The 15,352-nt window shown below is 44.6% G+C and overlaps 1 protein-coding gene across 8 annotated transcripts in view; it reads right to left on the reverse strand.

The window, feature by feature from the left end:
- The window catches only part of prrc2a (proline-rich coiled-coil 2A), a 221,764-nt gene that overhangs the window by 53,159 nt on the left and 153,253 nt on the right, over positions 1–15,352 (reverse strand). For 7 of the 8 annotated variants that reach the window (XM_072475501.1, XM_072475498.1, XM_072475504.1 and 4 more), the window contains 6 exons: positions 12,493–12,629; positions 11,709–11,955; positions 6,894–7,004; positions 5,360–5,539; positions 5,149–5,246; positions 4,028–4,121 (listed from right to left, as the gene is read on the reverse strand). In XM_072475501.1, the coding sequence (XP_072331602.1) occupies positions 4,028–4,121; positions 5,149–5,246; positions 5,360–5,539; positions 6,894–7,004; positions 11,709–11,955; positions 12,493–12,629 (867 nt within the window). Of the gene's footprint in view, positions 1–1,443; positions 1,502–4,027; positions 4,122–5,148; positions 5,247–5,359; positions 5,540–6,893; positions 7,005–11,708; positions 11,956–12,492; positions 12,630–15,352 lie in introns of those variants that run through there. The other variant, XM_072475502.1, reaches the window with a different exon arrangement.

The following is a 15,352-nucleotide window of genomic DNA, read 5'->3' on the forward strand; positions in this document are numbered from 1 at the left end:
GAACCTAGTGGAGTGGTATAGCGACAACAATCTCTCCCTCAATGCCAGCAAAACTAAAGAGCTGGTCATTGACTTCAGGAAGCAAAGTACTGTACACACCCCTGTCAGCATCAAGGGGGTCGAGGTGGAGATGGTTAGCAGTTTCAAATTCCTAGGGGTGCACATCTCCAAAAATCTGTCCTGGTCCACCCACGTCGACGCTACCACCAAGAAAGCACAACAGAGCCTATACTTCCTCAGGAAACTAAGGAAATTCGGCATGTCCACATTAACCCTTACCAACTTTTACAGATGCACCACAGAAAGCATCTTATCGGGCTGCATCACAGCCTGGTATGGCAACTGCTCGGCCCAGGACCGCAAGAAACTTCAGAGAGCCGTGAACACCGCCCAGTCCATCACACGAACCTGCCTCCCATCCATTGACTCCATCTACACCTCCCGCTGCCTGGGGAAAGCGGGCAGCATAATCAAAGATCCCTCCCACCCGGCTTACTCACTCTTCCAACTCCTTCCATCGGGCAGGAGATACAGAAGTCTGAGAACACGCACAAACAGACTCAAAAACAGCTTCTTCCCCACTGTCACCAGACTCCTAAATGACCCTCTTATGGTCTGACCTCATTAACACTACACCCTGTATGCTTCATCCGATGCCAGTGCTTATGTAGTTACATTGTACACCTTGTGTTGCCCTATTATGTATTTTCTTTTATTCCCTTTTCTTCCCATGTACTTAATGATCTGTTGAGCTGCTCGCAGAAAACTACTTTTCACTGTACCTCGGTACACGTGACAATAAACAAATCCAATCCAATTTGTTATTGTGAAAGAATGTGCTTCTACCTCATATGAGCAGCAAGTCTTGTCTTGAACCCGGCTCAATAGTAACTCACAAGAGTGTTGCAGTTGTTTCTTCCTGGGGCTACTGACCAGAGTCTTTCACTACGGTTTGTTCAACTTCTCTTTTAAAAAAAAAAAAGATTTAAAGTACTCAATTCTTTTCTTTCCAATTGAGGGGCAATTTAGCATGGTCAATCCACCTACCCTGCACATCTTAGTGTTGTATGGGTGAGATCCATGCAGACACAGGGAGAATGTGCAAACTCCACACAGACAGTGACCCGGGGCCGGGATCGAATCAGAGACCTCAGCGCCGTGAGGCAGCAGTGCTAACCATTGTGCTGCCATGTTACCCTGTTCAACTTCCCTTAATCTACTAAAATGTCCTCTTAGTTGGAAGTTGGTGTAGTGGGTGAAGGTTTAAACTTTTGCCCGACAACACTTAGGAAGTTGGCGCAGAGATCATCAGCTTCCTTTTTCTTCATTTCCTCATTTATCGTTGCTACAGCGACTTTTTTTGAACAAATGTCCCTGCTGAGCTGGAAGTTAATAATAATCTTTTAACAGTGTCACAAGTAGGCTTACATTAACACTGCAATGAAGTTACTGTGAAAACCCCCTAGTCGCCACACTGCGGCACCTGTTCGGGTTGCTGGCCCTGAAAGACACAAAGAATTTCACGAATTTTGTTGATTGTCTCTCAGGGTGTAGTGCTCAGGCCCATTCCCTTGAAGTGTGTGCCTCCTGGCCCTTTATTTCGGATGACTAAATTTCAACTTTGTTCAGCCACTCCAAATTGTCCGATAGGACTTGGGACTCCTGCCTGTGTCCAGTTTCAATGCCGTTCTGTATTCTTTGACTTCCATTTCTGCAGACCAACATCTCATCGGGATCTTATATTTCTCTTTGGAATCTTCAGCTTCAGGACGGCAGTGGTTAGCACTGCTGCCGACGGTGCGGAGGACCCAGGTTCGATCCCAGCCCTGGGTCACTGTCCGCGTGGAGTTTGCACATTCTCCCAGTGTCTGTGTGGATTTTGCCCCCACAACCCAAAGATGTGCAGATTAGGTGGATTAGCCACACTAAATTGCCCCTTAAAATGGAAAAAAAAATTGGGTACTCTAAATGTATTAAAAAGGAAATCTTCAGCTTCAATTGCTTTATTCCCACTGCCACATACTTTGAAATTGTTGGAAGCTTGTTCCAGCATTTTTTCTCTTTAAATGGAGGTTTGAACCTGCAGAACAGTTTAATAATATCCTGCCTTATCACTGGGAGAACATTTGGCTCCCCCTATTGGACTTCTTGGTGGTGTTTTTTTTGCCACATCAGGAGCATGCTAAAATGGATGAAATGGGTCTTCAGCGAGTTTTGGTAAGCTTCTCGGTGGGGGCAGGGCTCCCTATTTTGGGACTACACAATGGATTAAACTCTTCAGAACTTCGGAACCTTCCTGAAGTACACTCCAATTTTGCATCCACAGCTCCACCTGGCTTTCATACAAGTATTTTTGTAAGGTGAATCATCTTCAGTTTGTAAAAAGTCGAGCATGCTGACTCCTGTACCGTTACAGATAACCTCTTAACTTTAAGCCTTCACCCACAGCTGCAACTACTGGCTAGTCTATATTGGTCACTGATAATCAAATTGATGGATACACTTGGCCTCTGGCTTCCCTGGTTGAATCTCACCTGCTCAATGACCACATTTTTCTCCAGGCTAAAATAGGTATCAAACATCCTCAGAAACTCGGATGCTGAGGTTTCCTCGACTCGTTGCCTTGCCAGGAAATCTGCTACCTTCGGCATAGAATGTCACTGACCTGGTGTATTTGTGTCGTTCAACCAATGCAGACATCTTCACTGGTCCACTTTCTGCCTCTTACCAAGGTATGTCTCTTTTGTTTCTGATGTAGAGTTTTTGCTTTTAAAACAATGCTCCTAGTTTTCTATGGGTTTGAAATCCACTGCCGCCTCCAGCAGTGCCACCATGGTTTATTTAGATCATTGTCCTGTGCTTCATGTCGGTTTCAGGGTGAATGAGGTTCCTCTTACATTTGATCTAAAATTATTTCTTTGCAACTATTTCCAACTAAGACCTCACGGTAAGAAATATTACCCAGACTGGTTTGCGTGATGGGACCAAGACGTCACGTCATATATTTATTATAAAATATGGATATCCCCATGGTTAATACAAAACGTTAAAAAACAGACTTTTAAAAAAAATGGTAGAAGCTATGTCTGGCTGTGACCCTTGAACAAAAGGAGTTACCAGGACAACATCAAGAAACTGACGCCCAAGGGCAGCACGGCTGCGCAGTGATTAGCACTGGGACTGTGGCGCTGAGGACCTGGGTTTGAATCCCAGCCCTGGGTCACTGTCCATGTGGAGTTTGCACATTCTCCCCGTGACTGCGTGGGTTTCACCCCCACAACCCAAAACACGCTAAATTGCCCCTTAATTGGGAAAAATTAATTGGGTACCCTGAATTTTTTTTTTTTTTTTTTTTATAAAGTCCGGGCACGTCAACACTGAACCAAGTCTTGGCGCAACACTGCTACAGGTTGAATGCCTTTCTTGCACAGGGGGCACCCACCCCATACCTCAACAACCTAGTCAGTTTCCTTGGCAGTTTCAGGTGGAAGGAGCCCATTATTTGGTCCAGAGGGGACTCTGGTCAGGCAGGCTCGGAGCCTGGCTCTCCAATACACTTATGGGTCGTGTAGTGACGACGTGTGGTTGCACCATGGTAGGTCACAATTGCATCTTTGACCTGGAGCAAGATGGTATCCAAGAGCAAAGCAGGTATCTGCCAGGCGTTGCTCCCAGATTGCTCCGAGCTGCAACATTGCAAAAATCCCAGAGGAAAAAAAACTTCTAATAAACCTCGACTCCAAGTGTTTGGACAAGTTCAAGTGATGAGGAGGAAGGACTTTAGCCTTCAACCTCTATGAGCATGGGCAAACTCTGAAGGAATTGTCACGGGTTAGAAGAGATCATGGGATAGAATGTATTAAATACACAGTCGCATTGAGGCTTTGGAGATAATTGTAAACTATGTGTCGGACGGGAATCCCACATGGTTTGTGCTGCATATGTACATCAGGCAGGAGCACAATTGCCCAAGGAGAACACGAACTCGATCAGGAACATGTACAAAAAAAAGATTAAAAATTCTTACCTGCTGCGACATGTTCCCTCTGAAACATGGCAAAGGATTCATGCCACATTGGACTGGTCCAGGAGGCTTTCCACTGGGACTTGTCGATCCAGGCCTGGAACAATGAAGAAAGAAAAAGCTTATCCAATGCATTCCCATTACACTATGTGAACATAGCAGCCTTTGATTTTCCTGTATTCACCGCACTCTGGTGATCTAATAGCTCCAGAGGCATGAAAGGGAAAAAGCTGCCCCACAAAGTTCAGCTCTGGTGCCAGGAAGCATCGGAGAAGATTAATAATTGAAATGTTACTGGGAAAGGCAACTCTCAAATCACTCCGGGCGTGGGACAAAGTGGATTTGGTGGGATAGCAGTTTGCTAAAGAAGATGAACCAAGTGACCCAACCCACCTCACTCATCCCCATTTATGTTCTAATTAAGAGGACAGTGCCAGGATATGGACTGCAAACTCAGAGCTTTCTTCTTCTGTCAAAAAACCCACACCAACATCCTTCCCTTTTCTTCTCTCCTGCTGACAGCACTGACAAAGAGATGGTCCTGTGGCATTCTGGTCCTCCATAGCAGCCATGCCCTGTGTGAGATATCGCGATCGTGTGCCGGCTCAGTCCTGGATTGCACGTGGCTTCACATCTGCCTGCACTGAGTACTTGGTATTTGGACATTGCTGTTCAAGTAAGCAATGTTGGGCGGCAGGGTGGAAAAGCTCCCTTGTGTTTTCCCAGTATAGGTCACTAGCTGATTGGCCTTCTCTCACTACCCACCACACCCAAACCTGGGAATTTTTCAGCACTGCTATTATTGAAGGCTGGATCAAGTACCAATTCCTCTACAGCTTTGAGAAATTAATTCCAATATTTTAAAATAATAATCTTTAGGTTTAGGGCGGCACGGTGGCAAGCACTGCTGTATCACGGCGTCGAGGACCCGGGTTCGATCCCGGTCCCTGTCCGTTGGAGTTTGCACATTCTTCCTGTGTCTGCGTGGGTCTCACCCCTACAGCCCAAAATGTTGTGCAGGGTAGGTGGGTTGGCCACCTTTAACTGGGAAAAAAAAAAAAGAATTGGAACCACTAAATTTTCTGTATGAACATCAAAATCTAAGGTCACTTCCAATTTCTCACCTGAACATTGCAGGCGATGGGACAGCATAGCCAAGTGCCCCAGGATTCGGATTCATTTTTCTTTCCAAGTGAAATGTCTTTGGATCCACTGGGTTAAGCTGTTTCAAAAGGAGGGTTTTGGTTAATATACCATGTAACTATGGTAACAGGACTGCAAACAACTTTTAATTTAAGCACTTACAAAACAAGATGTCGAAAGGTTTTCTTTTACCTCTCTTCCCATAGTGGGTGCGGCAGTGTGAAAGCCCGAGTGTAGCACTCTTCGGGGCGGCCCAGGAGGGACGGTTTGTGCCTGTGTGTGATGTAGAGACTGCGAAAGTTGAACTAGGGGTTGCTGCATGGACCCATAGCCGGGGACAGATAACTGAGAGCCCAACATTGGGACCAACATCTGTCAAGAAAAGCATTCTAAAATAAGCACAGGAATGAAGGCTAGAGCCTCAAAACTAAACACTAAAAGGTAACAAGAGGGCCGCTTCAAGATCATAGGATCCCGTTTTAAGCCCTGAAAAGGTTCATGTTGGGTAATCAGCCGTAGCATTGCTTGGTTTCTTGTTGTGTTTCCAAACCTGTAATAGCAAACCTCAGCATTATTCACTGTTACAATCAAATAACAAGGGTTACATTCACATGTCTGCAATTCACACAAGTCCGCTGCAAGGTCAGAGTCGATAATCTGGGCTGTGTTTTGTGTGCAATGGAATCGTACTGCACATTAGTGGGATGGCAGTCCTATGCACCTGTTGTTTAGGGGGTCAAATCCCATGGGATTGCTCAAAGAGGAATGGGCAGAGTGTTGCCCTCCTGTCCTGGCCGATGTCAGCTATGGAGTTAAGGACAGCACCTCCACCTCAGAGTCCAGATGTTTGGGGTGTACGTTGAGACTGACACTCTGGTGCAGTATTGGGTACTGCACAGTTGGAGGTGCTATTAAACAGAGGCTCCGTCTGCCCCCTCACATGGATACAAAGGCCCCACGCACTTATTTCAGAGAACAGTACTGTTGTGTGTGTCTTGGTCAATACTGAACTCTCAATTAGCAAAACAGATTCACTGACCATTATTACAGTGCTTCATGAGTTAAAAAAATATTAAAAAATTTTTTTTTTTATGGTAGGCAATTCTTTTTCCAATTAAGGGGCAATTTGGCATGGCCAATCCACCTACCCTGTACATCTTTTTTGGTTGTGGGAGTGAGACCCAAGCAGACATGGGGAGAATGTGCAAACTCCACACGGACAGTGACCCGGGTCCTCAGCGCCGTGAGACTGTAGTGCTAACCACTGTGCTGCCCAACGCTGTTGAGAGCAGGCTGAGTTTTGCACAAATTGACTATTGCATTGCCCACGACAGTGATGACTATATTTCAACTGGAGCTTCATTGGCTGTAAAGTGCTTCGTGATTTCCTGAAGTTGTGAAAAGTGCAATCTTTCAATGAGCTTTCCTCAAGCAAATGGAGCGAATTGCTTGTTCCATTCGTTTTGGGACAGTCCTGTAGGAGTTGCTGCGTCTGCCTCAGTCAATGTGCTGCACAAATAAATTATATCATGTACTTTTAAAACAGTGGCATGATAAAGATGCTACTTCTCAGTTCTCATCATCGACATGCAATAACCTGGAGGGCTTTAAAATTTCACAAGTTTAATCATTTTGATTTTTCAAATAACTGACTGGTTTCCCAACCACCCCCACTTACCCTCATCAGCAATTAGTATTTTAAAAAAGCTCATTGGTTGAGGATTACCTGGTGGAGGGGGCCACTGGACATTGGTGCTGCAGCAAAGTAGTTGTTCTGATTGGGTTGCTGCAGTGGAGAGGAATAGAAGTCTGATGGCTGGGCCATGCTTTGTCTCATCTGTCCAAAAAATCAGCCACATAAACATTCAAGAAGTTATCCGAGTACATATAGTAATTCCTGTATAATGCTACAAACTCCAAAAGTCAACAGTTACTTCAAATGTGCCTAGAGGACAATATTACCCTCGCCAAGTACTCTCTCTTCTGCACAGGCGGAGATGCACTTTAAGCTGTCTGTGGTTTGGGACAGGGGGGCAAGAACTTCCTAAATGGCCCAGTATGAAAATGCATACAAGGGTGCATTGAAATATAGAGGCGAGGAAAGATTCAGTCTCTCTTCTCTGTTGAGTTAGAAGATCACAGCCAAGGTTGTAGTGCATCATTGGGCTCAGTGCCCGAGGCTATGGAGTAGAAGTGATGAGTGATCCTGCTTCCCATCCACAATCCCTATTACTCACTTACTTACTCACTTACTGTACTGCCCTGTCACTCACTTACTGCCCTGTCTTGGACATTGACAAAGAGCACTGAAGGGCCAATAGGTTTTTGATGCAGTTGAAGAGTTAAGAGTAGGGAGCAATTTAAATTCAACTCACCAAACAAGATGCTGGTTGTATACCTTGCATAATATTATGCTCCAGTGACTTTAATTATAGAATAGAAAAGAGCTTTATTGTCCACAAATTTGCCTTTGGCTTCACCTCCAATACAACATACAAATTATACAATCATTAGTTAAAAATATTTCATGCACACCTACATTCATACATTAGTGCATAACATCTCATACCATACAAACGTAACACATTACACTCTGCCACTAAAGCACTTACTACAGTTGAAATAAATAAGACCAACAGGATAAATTTTCATTGTTATTTACTAACCTTATTGCACTGGGAACAAAAGACCTTGAACAGATATTTCCTGGCAATAGACATCCTAAAGGCCTGCACAAAGGGAGCCTTTCAAATTGATGATATAAAGAGAGGGATCACCTATATTATATTATCCAATTAGAAATCAGGACAGTAATGCTGTAAAGGGCAGAGAGGGGAAGAGGTTCTGGAGAATTAGAGATCAGAATGTTTCCGGTCCAACAATAAAGGAGGCATTGCTGGATCTGGTTCTGGGAAGTGTATCAAGTGTCAATAGGGGAACATTCAGGGGACAGTGATCATAGTATCATAATGTTCAAGTTGGTTATAAAAGAATAAAGAGCAATCTAGAATAAAAATACCCAATTGGATTTCAGTGAGTGGAGAACAGATCTGGCCCAGGTAAATTGGAATCAAAGATAAGCAGGCAAATCTGCAACAGAACAAAGGGCCGGTACAGTCAAGGTACATGCCCACGCGGAGGAAAGGTAGCACAAATAAAGAGCTGCTGGATGACGAAAGAGAAAGGTAGAGCATAAGATGAAATAGAAAGGGTGTAAATATGACACATGTCAGGAGGATGATATAAATCCGAACCAGACTAAAAATAGAAGGTTCAGAGAGGGGAGTGGGGAAAAAAAGAGAAGCAAAGGAGAGAATATGAGAAGATGCTGACCAACATAAAAGGGGAATCCAAAATTCTTTAATAGGAATACAAATAGTAAAATGGTGATAAAAAGGGGGAAGCTAATTAGGGACCAAAAAGGCTATGTATGGAGAGAGGACACAGACGAGGTAAAAAAAAAAAAAAAAGGAATTTAAAAAACAGAAAATGGTGGAAGCCTCACCACATCTGGCAGCAACTGTGGAGGGAAACCAGAGTTAATGTTTCAAGTCAGTGTGGCACTTTTCCCAGAGCTCTGAAGAGGAATTATGCTGGTTATAATTTTCCAATCTTTCTCAGATACATGTGCAGTGCCTAAGGACTGGAGAACTGCAAATGTTCCATCATTATACAAAATGCAGGGATAAACCAGTAAATACAGGTCAGTCAGTTTAACCTGGGACAAAATTAAAAGTCACTTGAATGAAGGTGGATTTATTCAAGGGAAGCCAACATGGATTTGTTATTGGTAAACTGTTGAACTAGCTTTGATATTTTGATGAGGAACATAAACGGTATATGAGGATAGTGTATGGCAATTATGGAGTTTCAAAAAGGTGTTTGATAAAAGCATCACATAATGGGGTTTCCAGCAAAGCTGAAGCACATGGATACAAATAAAATCAAATAACTGCGGATGCTGGAAATCGGAAATAAAAGCAGCAAATGCAGAAAGACTCACAGGTCAGGCAGCATCTGTGGAGAGAGAAACAGAGTTAACATTTTGAGTCGGTATGATTTTTCCAGAGAAGAGTCATACAGACTTGAAACGTTAACTGTTCCTCTTTCCACAGATGCTGCCAGACCGGATTTCCCCCCCAACATTTTCTGTTTTATCTCATGGGTGCAAAGTTGGCTGGGTGACAGGAAGCTAGCTAGCCTGAACAGAAGCACCCCCTTTCAATGGCTGAGAAAGCACTGAGACTTGCGCATCACTACCCAAGAGTGCATGTAGGCAGAGTGTGCGCGAATCATGATTAACTCTAGACAGTGCAGAACAAGAGGAGATTTGGTACTTCCAGCATGACATTTCGTCAAAGTGAAGCCACAACACGAAGCTACCGTCTCTGGTGTATATTTACATTAAGTGCATAATTTTGCAAACCAGCATATGTTTAATCGGAGGTTAAAAGATTTGAGTAATGACAACGTGGCACCAATATAAGCTTGGGTCGTGAAATGAGCCCTTATTTAGAGGCTTTTGAATCAAGCCAACACAACAGTTTTTATATGACTCACTTAAGCGGATCAGAGTGCAACCACACAAATATTTCTGCCACCCCCTCAACACGATCCTCACTTATAGGCTGATTCTGCCTCCATTATCTCACCCAAGTGACTATTAATTGCAAATTTAGAGGATGCTCACCTGCCTTCTACTTACGCACACTTGAGAGCCAGAGTGCTACTGTTTCGTGATCAGAAGTGGTAACCATTAAATCTTGCCCCCCCTCCCCCGACCCCCCACTATCTCACCACCCATCTATTTAAAAACAATGTTTATGGAGTACCCAATTTTTTTTTCCAATTAAGGGGCAATTTAGCGTGGCCAATCCACCTAACTTGCACATCTTTGGGTTGTGGGGGCAAGGCCCACACAGACACTGGAAGAATGTGCAAACTCCAAACGGACAGTGACCCGGGACCGGGATCAAACCCGGGTCCTCAGTACCGTGAGGCAGCAGTGTTAACCACTACGCTACCGTGCTGCCAGCCATTAGCTCACCACCCATCAATGACTATCCTCCTTGAGATCCCTTTACTCAGCACTAGCCAAAGATGGAAGTCCAGGACTTATTCTATTCAATTCAAATTCACACTAGGTGGTTAAATTAAGTAAACACAAAAAATAGATAGGTGGCAGTGGTTAGCACTGCTGCCTATGACGAATATGATATAAAATAGTTACTTTAAAGATATTAGTTACTGTAATGTAGATATAGGCCGGTCTAATTCTGTTAGGTCACAGACAAAGGATTTCAGAACGCATGGCACAGGAGGGGGGGGGATGGGGTTTTTAGAGAATGAGGAGAAAAGGATGCTGGGTAATAAGAGGCCAGAGGAAGGAATGAAAAGTGAGCCAATTAGGATGTATGGCCAAGTCAGGAGGGGTATAGGATGACCTATGGGAATCGTGTATGTGAAACTTGATGCCATTTGAATGTGTTGGTAGAGATTTCTTTGTTCTACAGAATCACTCGATTCTGTAGACCTAGGAGACTGCTTGTGTTCTCGGTGTATGTGAAACGAGTCAGACTTGCAAGTCGAATAAAAATAACTAATGCTATGCCTACAAATCCATCTAGAATTTTATTGAGGCCAGACTGACGGGTAAAGAATTTAAGAATTCTCACCTACGGCACTGAAGATCCGAGTTTGATGCTGGCCCCGGGTCACTGTCCGTGTGGAGTTTGCACATTCTCCGTGTCTGCGTGGGTCTCACCTCCCCCCCCCCTCCTCCCCCCCACCCCACACAACCCAAAAGCAGGGTAGGTGGATTTGCCATGCTAAATTGCCCCCTAATTGAAAAAAAAAATTAGGTGCTCTAAATTTATATTTAAAAAGTTAATTTGATGTAAAGGTTTTGTTTAGATGGATGACCTTGGATGGGGTGAAAAGTGGAAAGAGGTACTACTGTGGTAAAGTGTGGAAATGGTTGCTCCTTTCTCAAGTCTGTGAGTTAAAGAATGGCTGAAGGACTCGCAGTCACTTATTGAGTCCAGGGTTGCTGAAAAGCAGCAGCAGTCCATATGGAAATGTACTCTACTGTTATTGCCCATCCTTCGGTGCCTTCAGCAACCATCAGGCTCAAATTAATAAGACAACTGACCCATTTAGTGTATTTTATCCTTCCTAATTCCCATAAATAGCTGCAAATTATTACTCGCAACCATACATCCATGGTTCATTTGTTCTCACGATGGGAGAGGAGCTGGTTGATCAGTCAAAAAGTTCACCATGGCGATACCAATGAAGTGTGTTTATAACTGGGGAGGGAAGACACTTGTGAATTGGTTAGTGACCAAGAGGGGATACGAGAAGAAACAGGTTCAGGAGTCCATTGGTCATGCTTTGGAAGCAAGAAAGGATTGAGAAATATTGAGAGAAGGATTGCGAAAGGGGAAGGGACTTTAAGTTGGCCTATTTCTTCATTTCTAAATATTCCTGAAATACTGACAGTGAGCATCCCTTTAATAGACAGACAGTACAGGTCACTTACCTGTATCAGCTGAGAGTCAATGAGCTGGGAGTTGCCCAGTTGAGTGTTGTAGATGACAGACATTGGAGGAGTGCAAGTTGGGTGCTGGTAGGGCAATCCTTGCTGAGCCTTTGCTACCTCTGCAGCCTGCACTGCAGAAAAGCCAACATATTGGCCTTTTACTGGAGCCCCAGATATGAGCGTAGAGCCTTGCACCATGGCTGCAGAGGGAGGGGAGAGTCCAGGTTGGAGATACAACTGTTGCGACCTGTCAAATAAGACAGTCACTAGCATGCAAACAGCAAATCAAGCGATTGTAAACATGTCAAACCCATCACACATATCGGAGTTTTTGTATTCGCACCCTGCGTTTTCTAAAAAAAGGTCCACCCCATTCATCCCCATGGATCACTAACTAGAAACAGCAGAGACTCAAGGCTCAGGATAGTATCTATGCAGTGCGGCTGAGGAATCGTAATTTTGTTTAACCGCCTCACTGGGGAGGAGGCTGTTCCAATTCTGCCCGACTGCAAACGGCCAGTTTACTGGTCTGCAATTAAAACAACCTGAAAAGGAGACTGGTACAACTGAACTCAGGCTAAAACTACAATTCAAGTGGTAATGAGCTCTGGTGAAGGCTTACAACAGAAAGAGTTAATAAGTCTGAGTGCGTTTATACTTTGTTCTATTCACTGTATGTGCTAAAATCAGTCACACATTAAGGGCGATTTAAAAAGGGGCAGTTCCATTAAATTTGGTGGTCTATTGTCTTATTCCGAGATACGTTTTGCAACAGCTTCCTTACCTGAAAGACTGGAGGGAACTGAACATATCTTGCGTTTGGGAGACTGGTGTTCCTTGTCGGATGCTAAGGGTCGAAACTTGGGCCTGGCCCTGAAGAGGAGTGTGAAGAGGAAGTGTGATCTGCTGGGTCGGCATTGCCTGCAATACAATAGAACAGTTCAGAGGTTTTCTGGTTTAGCTGCTTGAAAGTGGTTTTGGTGTTTAAAAAAAAAGGAAACAATTAACAAGAACTTTGAATAATCTCTTGATAAATTATTCACAACTGGGGGAACAATGTGCAAAACTGGTTATGTCACTGTTCATCAGCATGGGTCAAGCCCATTGCAACATCAACTAAAAATCTGGAAATACTCTGGCTTGATCAATGATGTGTATGGAATTAACAATTAGGGTAAACAGTAAAGGAGTCACAATTGGAGAGAGGAAAATCAATGGTGGCGCCTACTTCAAATCACCATCCAGTGACCCCTTGCTGGTAAGTGCGGGTCTCGACAGAAGACCGGTTTAATTGCAGTTGCTCTGCCCTCCACAGTGGAACTCATTTGGACGCTGTCTGGCCAAGCCCCACGGTTAGCAGATCTAAAGAAAAGAACTTAGACACCTCAGCCGCATCAATTCTGAAAAGCCCAATTCTTCGTGTGTGCTGCGATATCTGCACGCCAGGCGCAAGTGACAATGAGCCAAGCCATGGCTGAGCTGTTAGCAACTCCACCCACGTCACAAGGTTGTGGCTTCAAGAACCGAGCACAATATTGCACCTGGATGCCGCAATTTCATAGAGATCGGGGGGGTTCTCCTAGGTGCTTTGGCGATCAGAGTTTTAGTTCAGTTTCTAATCAATGCAATTATCACATTGTGTGGAGCCTTGCATTTACATAGTGGCTGCTGCAGTTTCTACATTAGAAAGGTAGCTGGACTTCCAAAGCACTTCCATTAGCTGTAAAGCTCTTTGGGATATCCAGAGGTCATGAAAGACCCTGTAGAATTGCAAGTCTTTTTCATTCCAAAAGCAGCAGTGGTTCCAAGAGAAAGCTGAAACCTATGTTGTGGGCCACGGTTTAGAGAACCCCAAAGTGTATCATGGAGTTCACCTGACCCACAACTTTTAATAGATTGTGGTATGGGGAGCACACGGCCCACTCTACAGGTGTGGTACAGCAGAAATGGAAACGTATTTTTTTTAAAGCTGTAGCCACCTGGGTTGGCCAACTCCCGATGTAAAATGGAGAACAGCAAAGGCTGCAGGGAAATTCAGCCAACACAGGCAGAAACCAGCAGGTGCAAGTTTACTGTGTATTAAACTCTGCAAAAGCCCAGACAGCATCGATACAAGCAGCCATCTGCATAATAATGTAGCAGCCATCTACATACTGATGAGCGATCCCCGGGAACAATTGAAACATTTGGGATAAACAAAGCTAAGCCAGACTCCCCGGCGGCAGCAGGAGCCAACACAAGAGGTTAACAGACACCTCAAGACCGCCCATCGATCAGGGAACCGCTCCAGTATTGGAGAAATCGAACCAAGCCACTGGAACGAAGTCCAATCACTTGGAACCAGGTACAGGGTCCGCCCGAAAGGCGGAAAGTCCCTGGGGACTATAAAGTTAAGCCCCAAGCTCAAATTGTTCTGCTTGACCGGGGTCACTCAGCAACGCGAACCAACCTTGACCGTGACCGGTTCAACTGCCGCCGATATCCAGTAAGTCTTAAGTCAACACTCGCTACGAGATAGGCGCTCCTAGCTACCAATCCGGACCAACTTCGAATCCCGCAGACTCAGAACCCGAACGAAAGGCCATTTGTTCCCCTGACCTGGTGGGCCAGTCCGAAGCCAAGTATAGGCCTGTTAGTTGTAGAAGTAGCTTAGACGTAGAATTTGTGCATGAGTAGCGATTACGGTGTATAATAAACGTGCTTTGATTTGAATCTTACTAATCGGTGTATTGTGTTATTGATCATTACTTGAACTTGAACCTCGTGGCGGTATCATAAAGATACCTGGCGACTCGAGAGCAAAGGTTATAAAACGGAGTCAATTGAACCAACCAAAAGTTAGCAACATATTACTGGCGACATCTGATGGGACCCGAACTAGAAGTGGCTCCACCACTCCGGGAGAACCCAAAATTTTGAATTAGAGATCCAATTGGGAACAGAAAACCACAAGTGTTCAAGCAGTTCTGATCAATCCTCATAATTCGGAAGTGTTAAATGCATGCGTAACTAACAGGGCTATCAGGTAAACTGATAGATTTTTTGTTGCGACAAAACAGTCGGGAGTTTGTATTTCGGAAATTAGCGAAAGCCGTACCCGTATTTACAGCACCGCCTTAGTCCCCCTGTTCCAAATTTAAAAGAAGCATGCAGATAAGAAAGATGGCAATGCAGCGCCTCGTGAACCCAGAAGAATTTGCGGTCGCAGCGACCAGCAGCAGTCGAGTAGGACAGTGTCCCGTATGGGAAGAAGAAATCAGTAAGTACCTCAAAGGGAAAGGATGGCCCCTTTGGAGTGAATTCTGTAGCAATGAGGAAACAGGTCCCGTGAGTATAAGACATACTTGGTGGGAGAACCTGAGCGAGATCCACAAGAGCAGCTTAGGGAAAGCTCACAAGCCGATGGCAATCGTGTCCTGCTTGGCACAATTGCGAGGCACAGAGGAGGTCGTTAGGACGCTCCGGAAAGAGATAGAAGGCATACATCGAATGAGCAAGGTCGATGTAAGTGAGGTAGAAAGAGAGAACTTAAGAGTTAAGGAGGAAGTTGGCAGCAAAAGACGGAGAGGTGGATAATGCCAAAGGGGCACAGCAGTCTTGTCTGGCGCACTTAAGCAGCTTCCAGTCGCAGTATGAAAAGGCCT

This window comes from Scyliorhinus torazame, chromosome 14 (assembly GCF_047496885.1).
Source record: "Scyliorhinus torazame isolate Kashiwa2021f chromosome 14, sScyTor2.1, whole genome shotgun sequence".
Classification (NCBI taxonomy): Eukaryota; Metazoa; Chordata; class Chondrichthyes; order Carcharhiniformes; family Scyliorhinidae; genus Scyliorhinus; species Scyliorhinus torazame.